This window comes from Fundulus heteroclitus, unplaced genomic scaffold (assembly GCF_011125445.2).
Source record: "Fundulus heteroclitus isolate FHET01 unplaced genomic scaffold, MU-UCD_Fhet_4.1 scaffold_36, whole genome shotgun sequence".
Classification (NCBI taxonomy): Eukaryota; Metazoa; Chordata; class Actinopteri; order Cyprinodontiformes; family Fundulidae; genus Fundulus; species Fundulus heteroclitus.
In genome coordinates this window covers 2,992,193-3,009,374 of record NW_023396770.1, presented here as the reverse complement: position 1 = coordinate 3,009,374, position 17,182 = coordinate 2,992,193, and the positions used below count along the sequence as shown (strand labels likewise).

Sequence of the window (17,182 nt, the reverse complement as noted above, 5' to 3'; positions counted from 1 at the left end):
TTTTAGTTTCTTGTTATGTAGCAATGGTTGAAAGGAATAACATCCCTATTCCTCAGGACATGTTGCCTCCTCCACAACCACTGCCAAACATTTTAAAAAATCTATATAAATTCCTAATATATAAAGAAAAGCCACCATGGTTTGCTACATTTGTCGATATGTTTTCACTAGTTTTCCTGCCTTTGTGCCCACAGACATTGCCCAGGTGATCGTTCTCACCAGAATTGACGAGGTCTGTCCTGAGATACAAGCTGATGAAAGAAATGTCTACAGGATTCCTGATATAAAGGAAAAGGTTTGTTTTATTAAGTAATTTACGTTTATCATTTGTGGAGTGGAATCTCTATGTCAATGTTTTCCAAACGGGCCTAAATCACTTTCAGCCAGTCCATAATCCAGCTGCTCATCTTTTAACAAACAATTTTCTGGAAAACAACAGTTGAAAGATATTTATGCGTATTTGTTCATAATGCATGGAGGACAGAGGTAAAAGGTTGATTACTAGTAAAAGAAATTGTCTCTCACTTTTAATACTTGCTGTTTGGCCTGATAGCTGTTTATCTGTCGTGCTTTTTAAACAAAAACTTCCAATTGGGACTGATATCCATTTTCCAACATATTTTGTGCACATTTACTTACTTGATTAATAATGGCCCTAATATTTCCCATATTTTTCCATTGACATCCAGAGAATATCTGTTTTAGATCTGTGTTAAAGTTACCATGAGACACACAGAAATTTTTCTCACCTTTGACATTTTTTTGTCTGGACGGTGTCTGACTGTTGAACACTTATGGAAACCACATTCCTGAACTGGGAGCTGTGGTTTGTAAAAACATGATTTTTTTTTCTTTTTAGATGCAGAAGGCGTCTGCTTCTGTGGGCATCCCATTGAACTGCATGTTCCCTGTCAGGAACTATCACGAGGAAATCGACCTGATGCCACGTGTCGACTCTCTGATTCTGAGTGCCATGAAACACATCGTCCAGTTCGGGGATGATTCCATGAGATTAAAAGCGAGTCGCTTTCCAGATGAATAAAACCTGCTATCGCTGATTTATTGTTGATGCCAAAATCAGTTATGTATGAATGAAATCTGACGTATGACACAGTCTTATTCCTGAAGTGTTGCATGATTGTCCTCTTGGTTCCTCTACAGATCAGAAAAGAAGTTGGTGTCTTGTGAAGAATTAAACATTTTTTGCAGCTTGTGAAAAAAGATTTGATTTAACTGTATGGGTTTTCTGAAAACATTTAAGAGGTGATTTAAAAATAAAGTTCTGTCCTTGGTGGCAATCAACTCTTGGTTTCATGCTGAAAAATAGACATTTGTATCACCATGTATGTGTCAGATTATAAATAAATATGATTACAAACTTTATCTTATTGTAATCTATGTTTTGTTTGAAGCATTTACAGAGGTAAATAATGGGCTTTGATCAGCAATTTTAGGCAAACTTTACTAATTAATGCTGGCTCAGGCTGAGTGAGAATGAAAGACGGCATGATCTTGGAACACAAACACATAACCATTATGACATTACCCCTCTTTACGGGCAGATTCCAGACACCTGAGTCCCAAAAGAAACAAAACCCAACCAGGGTGGGTGGAGGGGGCCTTGGAAGGGGGCGGGGGTAGGGGGGGTCAACAAAACCAGATTTCTGGACCACTGAGAACCTCTGAAGACCGGGGACCACTGAGGTCATCTGACAGGAATCCAATAATGAACCCCAGAAGAAGGCTAGGAGCTGTCATGCTGGGGTCCTCTGGGGCCAAGACAGGAGCCTCGACCACCCGAATAAACTCACAGACCTCAGGATCTCCAATACAAGGCACATCCACTTGGACATCCTCGTCAGAGACCTCGGGGCCTGGGACCCGAGGCAGTTGCAGCTGCAGCACCTCCACGCAGGAGGGTCAGCCACGTCAGCCCTGGCCTGGCCTGGCCTCGGCAACGCAGGTGTTACACAGGTGTAGCTTCAAATGTGAGAAGTTCTGGCTCCATCTTGCTAACACAAAACAACGAACAGCTTATGACAAAGCTTTCAAAACAACACAAGATCCAGTCCTTGCATGCTTAGCTATGCATTTATGTTTAAATGCACATTTTGCAAATACTTATTTGTGTTTGTAGAAACAGGTGCGCAAGTTGACAATTCAACATGCGGCTTATGACAACAATTTTCTTTCAGTGTTAAGATGCTTAACTTTAAAGAATTACTAGCTCTGTAGCACCTGCTTAACCTTTTTAGGAATTACTAGCATTTTGCTTTTATGCTTCTCACCTTTCTTTAAAGGGAAATTAGCAGCTTAGCTTTATGAGCACCCCCCTTTCCAGACACTAGCAGGGTGGCACCTCAGATTAACCAGGAGTTAAATCTGGAAACACATCTGTTCTACACAACACAGAATAAGCTCTTAAATTGTCTTATTAGACAAATATGGATCTTAGGTTAGATATTTGAGCATGTAACTTTTCTGGACTGAAAGTTAATTTTGAAAATACATAACTGTGGACTTTTCATTTAAGAACTGTGGTTTATACAAACATGAATTTTAGAGTTAACTTGTTCTTTTCAAAAGTCTAAAAATGTTTTAGGTGACATTTTTATATGTGTGCAGTGCAAGCTGTGTTAACGAATACCCACCCAGAGACGCCAATTGTTGTGCTATTACACACTGTTTATGTTATTTAATGTTTAATAAATAACTCTCAGTCTGTTAGGTATCACCCGGTGAATATCAGCTAAAATAGCTGATATCAGGACAATAGTTGAAAGGGATGATACGAACACTAGCGTTCTTTCAACAGCAAACTCTGCACACATATAGCACAAAGGAGTGACAACTTCTCTTGAAGTTCAAGAGAAGTTCTGGGTGTTCGTTTTATTTATGTTATTAAATAACATAAATAAAACACAGTGTTTATGTTATTAAATCAGAAAATGTATGGATGGATAACATAAATAAAATTAACACCCAGGGAACTATAGAATGTTGTTTATCTGAAATAACACTGTATTTTTAATCAACCAATTCTCTCTACTAGGCTAATGAAACTTAACTAAAACTACACACCAAAATTAAGATAAATAAAGCTAAGGAACTATGTACACACAAAAGAAACAAAAGACTAAATAAAGTGGTTGATCACCATCAGAATGATTCCGTTAATCCTGGTTCACTGCAGATTTAAGTTAAAGAACCAAAGTTCATCTTAAAGAAAGTGGAGTGAAGTTAAATTAGCTTAACTAATTTAGAACAATGTTTGATATGTGTTTCAACCCATTCACAATGCAAATCCTGAGGTAAACAAATATCTGATTAAAAAAAAACATTTTAAAGAATGATTTGCTCAGTAAAATCCATAACTTTAGCACAATTATTCCTCTGGGAGGCTAGGGGTCGCTGTTGTGATCGGTCCCTAAATGAGTTAATCCTAAAGTTATACAAAACACCATTAAATCGATATTAATGTTCCATATTAATGTGGTAATAATATTCATAGCAACCTAACCCTAAAGGAAATAATCTCTTTATCTGCATGCAGTGGGATTTTACACTTTAGAAAGTAGCATGTAAAGATACAGTCGTTTATTATTACTGGATAAAAATTTACAATGGAGGAAAACAAAGAGGGAAACTCTAAACTCTCTGTTTTTATTTTGTTCTTTAAATAACCTTTGTTGGTTAAGTATTCTTCACGTAATTGTAATAATTATATCACAATCTTAACTTTCAAATGTCTAACAGACTGGTTTAGTTGAAAAGTAACCTTCTGGGCTCTTGAGGAGATCCTAAAATACATTTGGAGAACATTCAAAATAGTCAGAATAGACATTTTCAACATCTGCAGATCCTTTGTGTGTGCGTGCGTTGGTAGTTGGTGGATTATAGTTCCCCGTTTTATTGTTGGAGATGTTCTTCCATTCCTACTTGTAGCAGTTCTTGGAGCAACATCCTCTCTAAACGTTGAATTTACTTCATGGTTCTTCCAGCTTACATCTCCACACAGCCTCTCTGGCAGCAGCACCAGCTCTTCGCTCATAATTATCTGGTCCGGACTCAGTTTCACTTTCACTCTTTTATGTTATGATTGTCTTCTTGCCAGATTCTGAAAAAGAATCAACCAACAAAAAGGGAACAGTAAAGCCAACTTTAAGCAGTATTCACCTGAAAGATCCCAGTTTTCCAACGGGAATGATAAATCTTCCTCCTCCAATAGTTAAAGTTTCCCCAGGATCTGGTAATTGGTCTGATCTACTTTGTTTGACGTCTCTCTCTGGACAGGAACATCTTGATAACGTATCGATGGAAAATCCAACAATGTCTAAGGCCCAACCAAAGGAGAATGGATATTTTTTAAATTGTTGCTTGCAGTTTGGACCTGTCCTGTTCTGCAGATGCACCAAACCTGTATGATGGCGGTGGAGAAGAAATACCAGCAGCTCCTGGGGAAGGCTGGACTTCTTGATTTGCTGCAGGCAGTCCATTCTTTAGAGGACCTTCTGCTGAACTGTGTCTCAGTGTGAGGACCGTCCCAGGTGGTTTGTTGGAGCAGCAGCTTGTGTACAGCTGTCAGGAAGCGGTTAAATATGCTCATCAGCAAGGCCAGCTCTATTAGAGACTGGACCTAGTGCGTGTGGGTAGATCCTTCCTCACAGCATCTGTTAGACTTAATAACCATAACTGCTCCCAACAAATCCAATAGGTTGTTTACTCTACTGCAGGAGTCACCAACATGGCGCCCGCAGGCACCAGGTAGCCCCCAAGGACCACATGTGGTGCCTTTAAGCTGCTCTTGCTTTGTAATCATACTTGTAATCATAAATGCATTAAAAACATGTTTGTATCACATAAAGTTAAGGTAAGCGCTGTCTCTTCTAGTTGAAAGGTCAATACAGGTATGACACAGTACCAGTGAGGTAGCTCTCTATGGGTTGGTACCCATGCTCTACTGGGTTATCACTACTTGAACTGTTTTTCCACCCCTTGTAAGTCTTGCTTTTTAATGCACAGATATACATCCTGTCCAGGATGTACCCTGCCTTTTGCCCATTGACAGCTGGAGATAGGCACCAGCACCCCTCATGACCCCACAAGGGATAGGCGTGGTAGAAAATGGATGGATGGATGTATACATCTTTATTCTTCTCAGTTGCACATTCATTTAATCTGAGTAAGATAGTTTTTAATAACTTGTTCTCAACAAGTTAGTTATTAATTTCAGGATTCAGATGGGCATGTTTAATTTGGAAAAGCGTCTCTCAAACTGAAAACAGCCTCTTCGCCTCTGGCGGTTTAAACGGTTGAACATGCCTTTTACGCTCACGTCTAACGTTCCCCTGTGAATTATCCAAGCACCTTCAGTAAATTTATGATGAGGTTTTTACAAAATATTATCAAACATTACCGTTGTGTAAAAGATGTCTCATTTATTGTATTATTTATCACCGTAGTAACATCTAAACCCCATCAGTGCAGTTCAGTGTCTGCCGCGTTGGGCTGCAGTGACACTGAGCTCCAGCAGAGGGCAGCAGGCTGTTACTTTCTGCTTCCTGGTTTTAGTGTTGCTGCAGGTTGAATCATCCGCTTTAAATAAACCTTTATAATCCTCATCAGCGCAGAAATGTTAGAAAAATAGGATGCTAAAAAAGCTGTGGGTGAGATATTAATAAACATGGAGTATAAAGACTGTGCTTCAGACTGGTCATGTGAAATAAGTCAGTTTATTAGAGTGGTGGATCTTTTTTCTGAACAAAAAAATAAATAAAGAAAACACGTTTAGGATATTAAAATATAAAACGATAAGATGTTGTTTAAACAGTTTTGATAAACCAACTAAATATAATAATGTAATATTTAGCCAAGTTGTCAGGAAATAGTTCAATGTCGTTATTCTAATATATTTTTCTTTCCTTTGATAAACCACAAAATATTTATTTAAGGTTTAATTTTGACAAATTAGTTCAAGGGACATATGAATTAACAGGTAAACTATGTTCGCATACTAAAAAGTATCTGCATCACCCGGCGTGGTTTAAACCATGTGGAACAGTCTTTAAGATTCCCTTAAAGAGTGCTTAAACTTGAATCATTTCAAAAGTATGTTCAAAAACCATACATTTAATAAATATGCCAAGGAACAGAAAATATGATGATTATGAAGTTTCAGGATTATTCAAATAGCATACTTACCTTTAATTAGGGATGCACCGATATGAAAATTTAGGCCGATACCGATATCCAATATTAATATTGCTGTTGTGTCCGATAACCGATATTTACCGATGTACACAGACATTTACGTTTCTGCCATGATCAACTTTTACATAGTTTTTGTACCAATTGAAAACTATTCTAACTGAATTTTTGAATGTGGGTTATATATAGACTTACACGCTGCTTTTCGTATGTCTTCTTTTGACAACGTGAAAAATGGCCACACTGCAGACATTGCATCTCTGTTTCGTTTAATAAACCCACAATCCTGGCTGTGATGCATTACTGTCAATGTCACATGATCCAAAAACATACAAAAAAGCAGGAGCAACCCCCTGAAACACAGGCACAAAGGGCAACTAGATGGAAATAAACATCGGTTCTTAATATTGGCCCAGTTTTACTAATCAGTCCGATACCCCATGACGTGCAGTCAGGGCCAGGCCTCACTTGTCATCATGGAAAGAAAGAAAATATATAATAACATAATAGAAATTTTGATTCACTCAGTCATTTGTAATAAGTATTTTTTTTATTCTAATTTCCTAATTTTAGATCATATTCTCTTTAAAATCGCAGACTTTTCGCTGTTTTTCATGTAAATCCTTGGTGGCGCTTGATAGTAAAGCCGGTGAGGCCGCAGCGAGAACTTTTACCGGAAAATGACCAATATTTTTGTTCAGAAAGAGCGCCGCATGGACTTGATTTATAAGTAGAGGTAAGACAGCGATAATTATTTATGTTTTGTTTTTGTAATGAAATGTGCGTAATGTGGGTTATAGTTTTTAAATGTGTTACAAATGCAGAAATCCATCATAACTCATAAACTGTTACCAATCAAATGACAAATAATTTAGTTTTTTTTTCATCAAAGAATGAATATTTTTTTCAATGTCTCTTGGTGAATTGGTTTGGTTCAACCAGTCTCCTTCAGCACTTTGCAATGAGTCTACTCTGTAGAGTGTATATATTTGTAAATCTGACTCTGATGACGTCAGTGCCTCACCAGCTATGAACTCTACCGCATGTCACTGCCAATACCAATATGTTAAAAAATAGGTAACATTGGCCGATACCGAGGTTAAAGCCGATATATCGTGCATCCCTACCTTTAATCATATATTCTGTCCCATACTCAATGGGCTTAACAAGTCTGCGCGATGAAGGATTATTATGCGCACAGGCATGCAATTGTGTGCATGGAATATGACATCCACTACCATGAATAACTAAAAGTAAACACATATAAAACTGGTCTAGGTAGTAGTATGCACATGCATGTATTAGAGTGCATGTGCATTTGCTTACACATGGTAGAAAGCTGTATTTATGAGACTTGTGACGCAACAACAGTATTTTGTGTAAAGGAGAGAAGTGGAGTAGGACCCTATAAATATTTAACTTTTTCCTACTCCATTTGAGCAGTTGTGCTATGTTTGGTATTTAAGTTGGTATACTTTTATTATTTATTTATTTATTTATTTATTGCTCAAATAAAAAAAATTAATGAATTAATTAACCTCATTTAGGTTATTCAAATTCAGTTTTGCCTTCCCGGTACAGTAATAAAACCCTTTCTCTCTCAGAATAATGACACATCTTTATAATCTCTTTAGGACTGTAAGACTTGTTTCATATTGTTTGTTTAGAATTGATGGTTAACAGGAACTCATTTAGATGGCTGAGATGTTTTTGACCTGATTTATTTTTGTTCGTATTTGCAAAAGAGAAAAGTTAATTTGACAAAATTACTTACTCAGCTTTTTATTTGGTCATAATTAATAGAAAACTAGAATAAATTCTGTCCATTTTAGTTCAGAATGTAACATCTGGTTAAAAAATTGTAAAGAAAAAATTCAAGAGAAGTCTGAATTTTTCTTCTGTAATTTAAGAAATTTCTCCTAAAAAGTATAAAAAGAAACTAAAAATGATTATGTCATTTTGTTTCTGACACTTGTTAGAATAGATTATTTTTAGAGTGTAAAAATAAAGATATTAAATAAGATAATTGAACATTTCTTAGCTGTACCAATCACAGCATTGTTGTCCAATAATAAGCAGCACCAGCTGATATTTCCCTTAATGTTACAGATTTTTATTTTATTTTATTTTGCATCTTTAAAAGTCATGGCAAAGAGAATCGATTGCAGAAACAAAAAATTTAGCTAATTTATTTCAACATTGGATTAATTGAATCATTTGAATGTTTATCTCATATAGCTGCTCATCAGTGGTTGATGATCGATGGATTTTCTTAGAATAACGTGCATGTTCTGTTAATGAAAGCTGCTGCTGATTGTTGTGGCTTCATGTCAGTTATAAAGTATTTGTTTTATGAGTTTATGGTCTCATCTGTTGTTGATGTGGAGCTATTGACGTCTTGGCAAAAGAGATTCTGGATCTTAGTGGGATAAGGTTAAATAAAAGAGAAAACGTGTCAGCTTTGGAGGAGACACCTGAACCGACAGGTAAACAGATTTTTTTTTTTCAGTTGAGGTTGAATAGTACAGGATAAACTGCCGCATTAAATTATTTAGCTTTAGTACATCTGAAAAACCTGGTATTTATCAGGTTTGCATGTCGTATAGCATTATTCTCTGGAGGAGAGCCGAAACTTCTTTACAAACAGAGAAAAAGGAGCTGTTCGTCTTTTGGAAACCTTTATTCGCTGGCATGATTTGATCCACAAGCGTCACTGTTTACAAAAATACCAAAAAAGATAATTAAATTCTCCAAATGTTTGCAATAATTTGGAAGTGCCTTAAATGCATCTGTGTTGGGCTGATTAAACAAACAAAACTGCATTTAATGTTCTCTGCTGTCTTCAGATGGACGGTAAGAAGAACCCGGAGATGGATTCAGTCTGGCAGCTCTGGTGACCATCGGTTGAGTCCAAAGCGTGGAAAAACAAACACCAGATGGGATCCATCATCTCATCCCACTCATGGACGGTTCTACCAGTTTATCCCGCAGCAACAGCACCAGGAGCAAGGCCCCATCATCATCATCATCATTAACTACAACAACATCATCAGTGTAAACACCTAAATAAATGTGTATAAACTGTAAAAGGTTCACTATGTAAAGCATTTGAACAATTTGAAAATATTAGCTTAGCATTCATTCTTTTAATCACTTCTGCTGGATTTCTCACCAGAAGATATAATTATTCTCTCTCGTGGTAATGATGGCCGTCTGTGTCATACAACTCTGAATATTTTTCTTACCCCAAAAATGTATCTTTCTGTTTTGCTACCAGGAACTGAACTACAATACAACCATAGAAGAACATTAAAGCAGTGCAGAAGAAAAGCAGCTGCATTTGCAGAAACTAGTTTGCTTTTTTTCTCAGAACAAAAAAAGGGAGCAAATAATAAAAGAAAAACAGGAAATACAAAAATAGCATTATAAATTTAGATTCTCTTGTGTTGCTCAACTAAAAACAAACCTCCTCGTGTATTTTCCAGTCTTAATGCTGATGAGCTGGAACATTTTCTACATTTTTAGATGGGCTCAAACTGAAAAAGGACGAGAATCACTGTTGTCCTCTACGATCAGAAGAGTTTTGGTTTTGTTTTTATTTTAGTTTTGAAACATTCAGAATGGAAAAGAAATGTGCCGAGATGTCAACCTTGGGGAACTCCGCATGTTGTTGAGGTGGTTTATGAAACAGCTTAGCCCTCAGAAATAAATACTACAACCTGGGCTCCAAAGCAATGAAAAAATAAACACCAGAGATGGAGACTGATGTTCTCAGCGGATATAAGAGAGAGAAACCTTGGAAGAAAGGAGAGAACCGCTCCTCCTGGGCTCAGACCTCCTCCCTCCTCAATCATCTCCGTCATCATCACCATCATCTCATCCCACTCCTGGACCGTTCAGCCAGTTTATCCCGCAGCATCAGCACCAGGAGCAAAAACCCCACCATCATCATCATCATCATCATCAACAACAATAACAATAACAACATCGGTGTAAACACCAGCATCCAGCGGGGACAGGCAGCACCATGAGGGGGAAGAACACCTCCTCCTGGAGGGGAGCCGCCGAGAAGAGGAGCAGCACCAGCTGAGCCACTCAGAAGAGGAGGAGGAGGAGCGGATGGATGCCAGCCTGGGATCAGACAGCAGCAGCAGCAGCAGCAGCAACCCTCCTCCGACCGGGACCAGCTCCCAGTTTAATCATTATTATGGGAATGGAAGAGGAGGGCCTTGCTTTGATCAACATGGCGGACAACAAAGCCCCGGGACTGGGGTAACAACAGCGGCGCACACGGTACACGGCACCATGGACCAGGTCCACAACTCCCACGACGGCTACAGGAACAACAGCCCGTACAACCACTACCCGAACTACCGAGCGGGCTACGGGAGCGGCGGCTACGCGGGCATGATGAGCCCCTCACGGCAGGGGAACAGCCTGATGGGCCCGGCCGCTGCTAGCCCGGCCAAGGCGGTTATGGCAGCCGCCGGCTCCCCGGCTGGAGCCGGGGGAGGATTTCAGCGGTTTCCCGGACAGGGTCAGCAGCACCCTTCGGGGGCCACGCCGACTTTAAACCAGCTTTTGACGTCTCCGAGCCCGATGATGCGCGGCTACGGAGGCGGATATTCAGATTACAGTAATCCCGCTGCACAGCAGCACCAGTCGGCCGTGGGGCCGGCGGAAGACACGGGCTCCCAGTACGGCTCCGCAGCAGCTCACGGCTGGGGAGGACAGCAGAGGAGTCACCCGGGGAACAACGGATCGAACAGCGGCAGATCTCAGGTGATTTACGCCGAATTAACCACATTTTTTGCCCTAACACCCACCACCACCGCCCGTTACGTTCCAGTTAGCCGCTGTGCTAATTATGCTAACCCCGTTAGCTTCACTGGTATCGCCGATTTACACAACACGACACACGGATTCTTGGTATTTTTGACCACCAACTCAACAAAGTACCACGCTGTTAACTTCATTTGTACGATATATATCGAATATCGACAACCGCAGGTAAAAACTATAACTGAAGTCAACGTTTTTATTTTGTGTCCAAGGTGACTCCATTTTTTTTTAGCTGACTAGGCTAAGCTAATGTTAGCATCGTAGGCCCGAGCGGGTCTCGCGGACACAACCAAACTGTCAACGGTCACGTTTGTTAATTTAATCAATTTAACTGTAATTATTTGCCAACATTTGAGAACATTAAGCGGCAGAACAGTTGCCAGAATCCAACTGACAGCTCATTTCCTCTTTGACACCCTGCAACTTCTTTTCATATGCTAATCAGCCATTCTTTTTAAGTCAATAAAGGCGATCATAAGGTTGTTTTTTATATACTTTTGCAGTTATTTCTGTCAGAAATCAGCTCCCAGTGAGGCTGGAACCCGGTTTTTGATGAATCAGAGCTGTTTAGCTTTCAGCCCCGGCTGATCTGTGGGGAAATTTATGGGCAAAACGCCCATTTGTGCTCCAGACTGCACACAGGAGCCCTGACCTTCACACATGCAGATTAGCCATGTGCCCATCAGCACCGGGATAAATACACAGCTGCCGGCCGGAGGCAGCAGTCTCTGACACCGGTCACCCAGCGATCCGGGACCAGCGCAGCTCCTCCGGGGACGTCGTGGAGGATTAATGAACAATTATTCCTGTTAACAATTAATCCATCTGAATCTCAGACTGAAAAAACAATTTATCTTACAAGTTATTTATTAAGTTATGTTTAGAAAACCGTTTCTCAGATGATACGCTTCTCATCTCCAAAGCACTGATAGTAATGTTAAATAAGTCAACTATCATTAGAAAAGTTGTGACATTGTTCCTCTGAAAATTATAATAATAGTGAGATGACATCTAATAGCCTAGGAAGGTATTGAGAAGTTAGTGACCCTACCGACTAAAATTTGGGACCCCACCTTTAATTTTTTTATGTTTAACATGTTGCATCACGCATCAGAACCAGCGGCGTGTCTCATTAGACGCCAACATGCTTTGATCTGGACCATCCTGACCATTTAGAGGTGTCGTCCTGCTGGAAGGTGGACCTCTGAGGCCAGAACCAGAACATCTGGACTCATTTTTATTTCACTTTACAGATCTTCACTACTTTGTGTTGGGCTATCAGATCAAATCCTAAAAGAAATACCTTATAGTTTCTGGTTTTAATGTGACGAATGTGAAAAAAGATATGAATAGTTTTGGGAGGCGCTGCAGTTGACGAGCCGTTAAATATTATTTTATTAAAAAGAACCATAATAATCCGTCTTTAAACCAGGAAGTAACACCAGAGCTCCTCGTTCACGTTGTTAAAATGGTCTGAAATAGTTTCTGATTCACATCGTTTATGTTAACCTGGAATCTTTTGGGTCTTTATTCCCTAAAACTAGAGAAACTAAGGAGGATCTCAGGGTTAAATGTGTAAAAACGCTTCAGTGATCTGAATGAAACTCTGGACTGAAACTATTTATTTTTTAATCGAAGCTAATGTAGAGCGTTCCAGTCTGTTAGCCAGTCAAATAATCAACAGTTTTTATTCATCAGGACAGGTAGCGCCGCGATGTTCCTCATCTTTAACGAGCGCCAAATGACTCCTTTAGCTCGCAAACATGTTGTAACAGAACAAATGAACATTTCAGTGGATTTCAGCTAACGTTGCTCACCATAAATTACTTAATTCAACAAAATAAATTTGTATAAACTGTAAAAGGTTCACTATGTAAATCATTTCAACAAAATTAAAAATATTAGCCATTACATATTATTGCATTTAAAAACACCTGAGCTGTCCGGCTTTAAACCAGGAAGCAACATCAGAGCTCCTCTTCAGATCAGAAGTGTCGGATGTTTTCCAGCCGTGTGGAGCTGCTTTGTTTACTTCATCCAGCTGACCGTCAAAAACGTGTCATCGTGAATATTAAAGTTTACCCAGCGGGCTCCGGGGTTTCTGCTCACACGCATTCAGAGGAAGACTTGTGTGTGAAACCGTCCATCAGCAGTAAAATGTTTCCTGAACAGAGTTTGTGTTTCTGCTTTCATCTCCAGTTGTTTGCTCTAAAAAAAAATTTTTTCCAGAATCTGTGACCGTCCTGCTTTGTGACGCTGTAGCAAAATGAAACCAGTTTTAAAAGTGGTTGTAGAAATAGTCTGACTGCTTCTGCATTAAGTAGCCAATAAAACGAGAATATGTCAAGGGAGATTATTGAGTTATTGAACTTTTCAGGTAGAGTTCTGTACTAGAGCTGAACAATATCAGGAAAATATGAAGTTGCTGTACTTCTGTTGAGAATAGCGATCGATACCCAACATGTTTTATGTTCATCGTCTGTAAGATGCGGGCCGTACATCAGGTCTGAGCATTTAGGCCGTTGAGAGTCCAAAATACCAAATATTGTGTCCAACAAGTCCTTAACAATAAGCCAGGGTTCTGCATCTGTGGCGCTGTGGACCTTCCACAGGGGCTCTTAATAACTTTGGCTACAAATTATATTTTGATTATGGTATTTACAATGTATTAATGATAATAAATGCAGGTTTTAGCATTTTTTTCTTGGAATAATTGCTTTTAAATTTCACATCAGAATGATGCTAAAAGTGCCACAATAATTTCATTTTAGATCAATAATTTTTCATTATGTTGGAAATTGTGTTTTTTTTTTGTTTTTTTTTACATCAGTATCCACAAATATCAACATCCCGTCCATCCTCTTGTTTTAAACCTCAAAACAGACATAAAAGGCCGTTTCTTTAACGATGACAACATATTTCCTGCAGTAGATCTTTATCATAAATTCTAACTTGTCTTTTAAAAAGGCATTTGCGTCTCTGAACAAGTTTAATTGTAGTGGTTCTATAGACTGTAAAGGCCTTTACATAAGCGAATGACACACTGCATTTGCACATACGCGATTTATACGGGTTAAAAACATTTGTCTGCCGAAATAACCCCGCCGTCACTTGTTAGCGTGGAGTTCAGGTAGCAGACCTGAACTAAAGGCTCACAGACGCTGGTTTTAAGGCTCTAAGCCTTAAAACCAGCCGTACGATGACCGGTGCACTTTGTGCCAAGTTCAGTTGCTCTAATTTGGACTTTATAGGATTTCACAACTTCTCGACAGAAAAGAAAGATCAAAACGGGACGTAAAATATGGACAAAAATGTAACGTTTTTTATGCACACATTTATTTAGTCTAATCTTCATCTTTATAGGCTATTTAATGTGAAACCGAGGAAGCTGTCAGGCTTAAAGCGGCTGCTCTGTGGGCGACATCCCACAGCCTGATAGAAATGTTATTTTGCTCACTGTCACTTTTAAAGTAATTCAAATAACAGAAAAAAGTTGATAAATGTAGTAGATGAACGCTCTGCGTCTAAATTAGCGGCACCAAACGGCGTCATATCGCTTCACTCACATTAATGTGGCCAAACAGCACTTTATTCAGGGTAATTGGGTTTAAAAACACAACGATATATCCCTCTCTCTGTCATGGCAGTAAGGCGCGCTGTGCAACATCGTTTTATGATTGTTTTATCATTGTTTTATCATCGTTTTATCATCATTTTATCATCGTTTTATCATCATTTTATCATGGTTTGATGCGGTGTACCTAGAACCTGCTTCCAGCCTCTTCGCCGCTCGTCAACTGTTGTTTGGTAGCCAAAAAAATAAATAACTTACCCATAATGCACCACGCAACCTAAAATCTGCGACTGTGCGATGCGGCACGCGCTGGTACTGTGACGACTGTACGCTGAAAATGTGCATTTCTGGAATCTTTCAGCAGGTTTCAGAGGAAATTTTTAGAGAATGTGCTTCATGATTTTTCTTCGTCCTCGTCTTCAGGTGCCGCCCATGGACCCGATGGCGATGAAGCGCTCTCAGCTCTATGGAATGGGCAACAGCCCGTATTCCCAGCAGCAGGGGGCGCCGTACCCCGGGCAACCCTACAGCTCCCCGCCCCCCCACAGATACCCGATGGGAATGTCTGGCAGGGGGCAGATGGGAATGGGCGGGATGCATTACCCTCAGCAGCAGGTAGGAGGCGCTCCATCGTCCTATGTATCCATGTTATTTATGAAATGGTCTGAAATAGTTCCTGATTCACATCATTTATGTTAACCTGGAATCTTTTGGGTCTTTATACCCTAAAACTAGAGAATCTAAGGAGGATCTCTGGGTTAAATGTGTAAAAACGCTTCAGTGATCTGAATGAAACTCTGGACTGAAACTATTAATTTTTTTAATCAAAGCTAATGTAGAGCGTTCCAGTCTGTTAGCCAGTCAAATAATCAACAGCTTTTATCCATCAGGACAGGCAGCGCCGTGATGTTCCACATCTTTAATGAGCGCCAAATGACTCCTTTAGCTTGCAAACGTGTCATAACAGAACAAATGAACATTTTAGTGGATTTCAGCTAACATTGCTCACCATAAATTACTTAATTCAACAAAATAAAATTGTATAATCTGTAAAAAGTTCACTATGTAAATCATTTCAGCAAAATATTCGCTTGGCATTCATTCTTTTAATTACTTCTGCTGGTTTTCTCACCAGAAAATATAATATTCTCTGTTGTGGTAATGATTGCCGTCTGCGTCATACAGCCCCAAAATTAATCTTTCTTAGTTTTGCTACCAGAAACTGAACTACAATCATAGCAGAACTATCAAAGTCAGTGCAGAAGAAAAGCAGCTACACCAACCATTTGTTAACATTTGCGGAAACTAGTTTGCTTTTTTTCTCAGAACAAAAAAAAGGGAGCAAATGATAAAAGAAAAACAGGAAATACAAAAATAGCTTTTATAAATTTAGATTCTCTTGTGTTGCTCAACTAAAACTAAACCTCCTCGTGTGTTTTACAGTCTTAATTCAGGTGAGCTGGAACATTTTCTACCTTTTTAGATGAACTCAAACTGAAAAAGGAAGAGAATCACTGCTATTGACTACGATCAGAACAGTTTTGGTTTTGTTTTTATTAAATTTTGAAACATTCAGAATGGAAAAGAAATGTGCCAAGATGTCAACCTTGGGGAACTCCGCATGTTGTTGAGGTGGTTTTATAAACAGTGTCCAACATTTACTTCCTGATTCACCAGCCAAGTTGGCTGGTAGATGTAAAAATCAACCAGCCAAGCTAAATTTTTTATTGTGACCGACTCCTGCTAAATATCTCCACATAATCCCGCTACGTAATTAGCCTGAGCTATCCGCTAGCTGTTAGCAAAAGGACGTGACGTAGTTGCTGTCGTTGTGCGAATGTTTGTGTACGTTTGTTGTCAGACAGCTAGCGCTCTGAAATTCACTCGCCAAACAGAAGATTTACTCACATTTGACGTCTGGTGAGATTTTAATTTCAGAACCTCTTTATAAAACAGCTTAGCCGTCAGAAACAAACTCTACAACCTGATGAACGTGTGGAGCTCTTAATGACCGCTGGAGAGCTAAAGGTCTGATAAATTTAGTTTATATTGTCTAACAACTTGCTTGAAACTTTTTTAACTTTATCCAGAAAACACATCTTCTCTCTCATTAAAAGGACGCCAGCTTACTGGTCTGAGGTATTAATTCAAAAAGAAATCAAAGCTAATGCGTCAGACTGAAGGTCTTCCAGGCAGGTTTGACCAGCGTGGTTTTCTTCGTTGCTGTGTGAGGTCCGTGTTCATCGTTAGACGACTTAACGACTGCAGGCTGTCGAGCTTTAATTACACCTTCACTGAGTTAACGAGGCTCGCTTCTTTTCAGCCGCTAACATCACCTCTACAGTTTTTAATTACTGGGTTATAGGCGTCTGATTCAGAGCCGCAAGCGTCTCAATCTGCTGCAGCATTCAGGAGGTTCTGCTGCTTCTGGTCCGGTTCTGTCACAAACGAATGCTCTTAAAGGTTCTGGTCAGTCTCCTCCTCCACATCGGCAGCGAGCCGCTCGGGGGACAACAGACACGTCGGTGCTGTCGGACCAGACGGCTGCAGCGGAGCGGG

The 17,182-nt window shown here is 39.5% G+C and overlaps 1 protein-coding gene across 2 annotated transcripts in view; it reads left to right on the top strand.

Annotated features, from left to right (window-relative positions):
- The first annotated feature begins 10,219 nt into the window (after positions 1-10,219).
- arid1b (AT rich interactive domain 1B (SWI1-like)) overlaps positions 10,220-17,182 on the top strand; it is a 43,499-nt gene continuing 36,536 nt past the window's right edge. The window contains exons 1-2 of one of the 2 annotated variants that reach the window (XM_036130548.1): positions 10,220-10,989; positions 15,047-15,238. In XM_036130548.1, coding sequence (XP_035986441.1) covers positions 10,327-10,989; positions 15,047-15,238 — 855 coding nt within the window. In that variant the 5' untranslated portion in view covers positions 10,220-10,326. The remainder of the gene's footprint in view (positions 10,990-15,046; positions 15,239-17,182) is intronic. The other variant, XM_036130547.1, reaches the window with a different exon arrangement.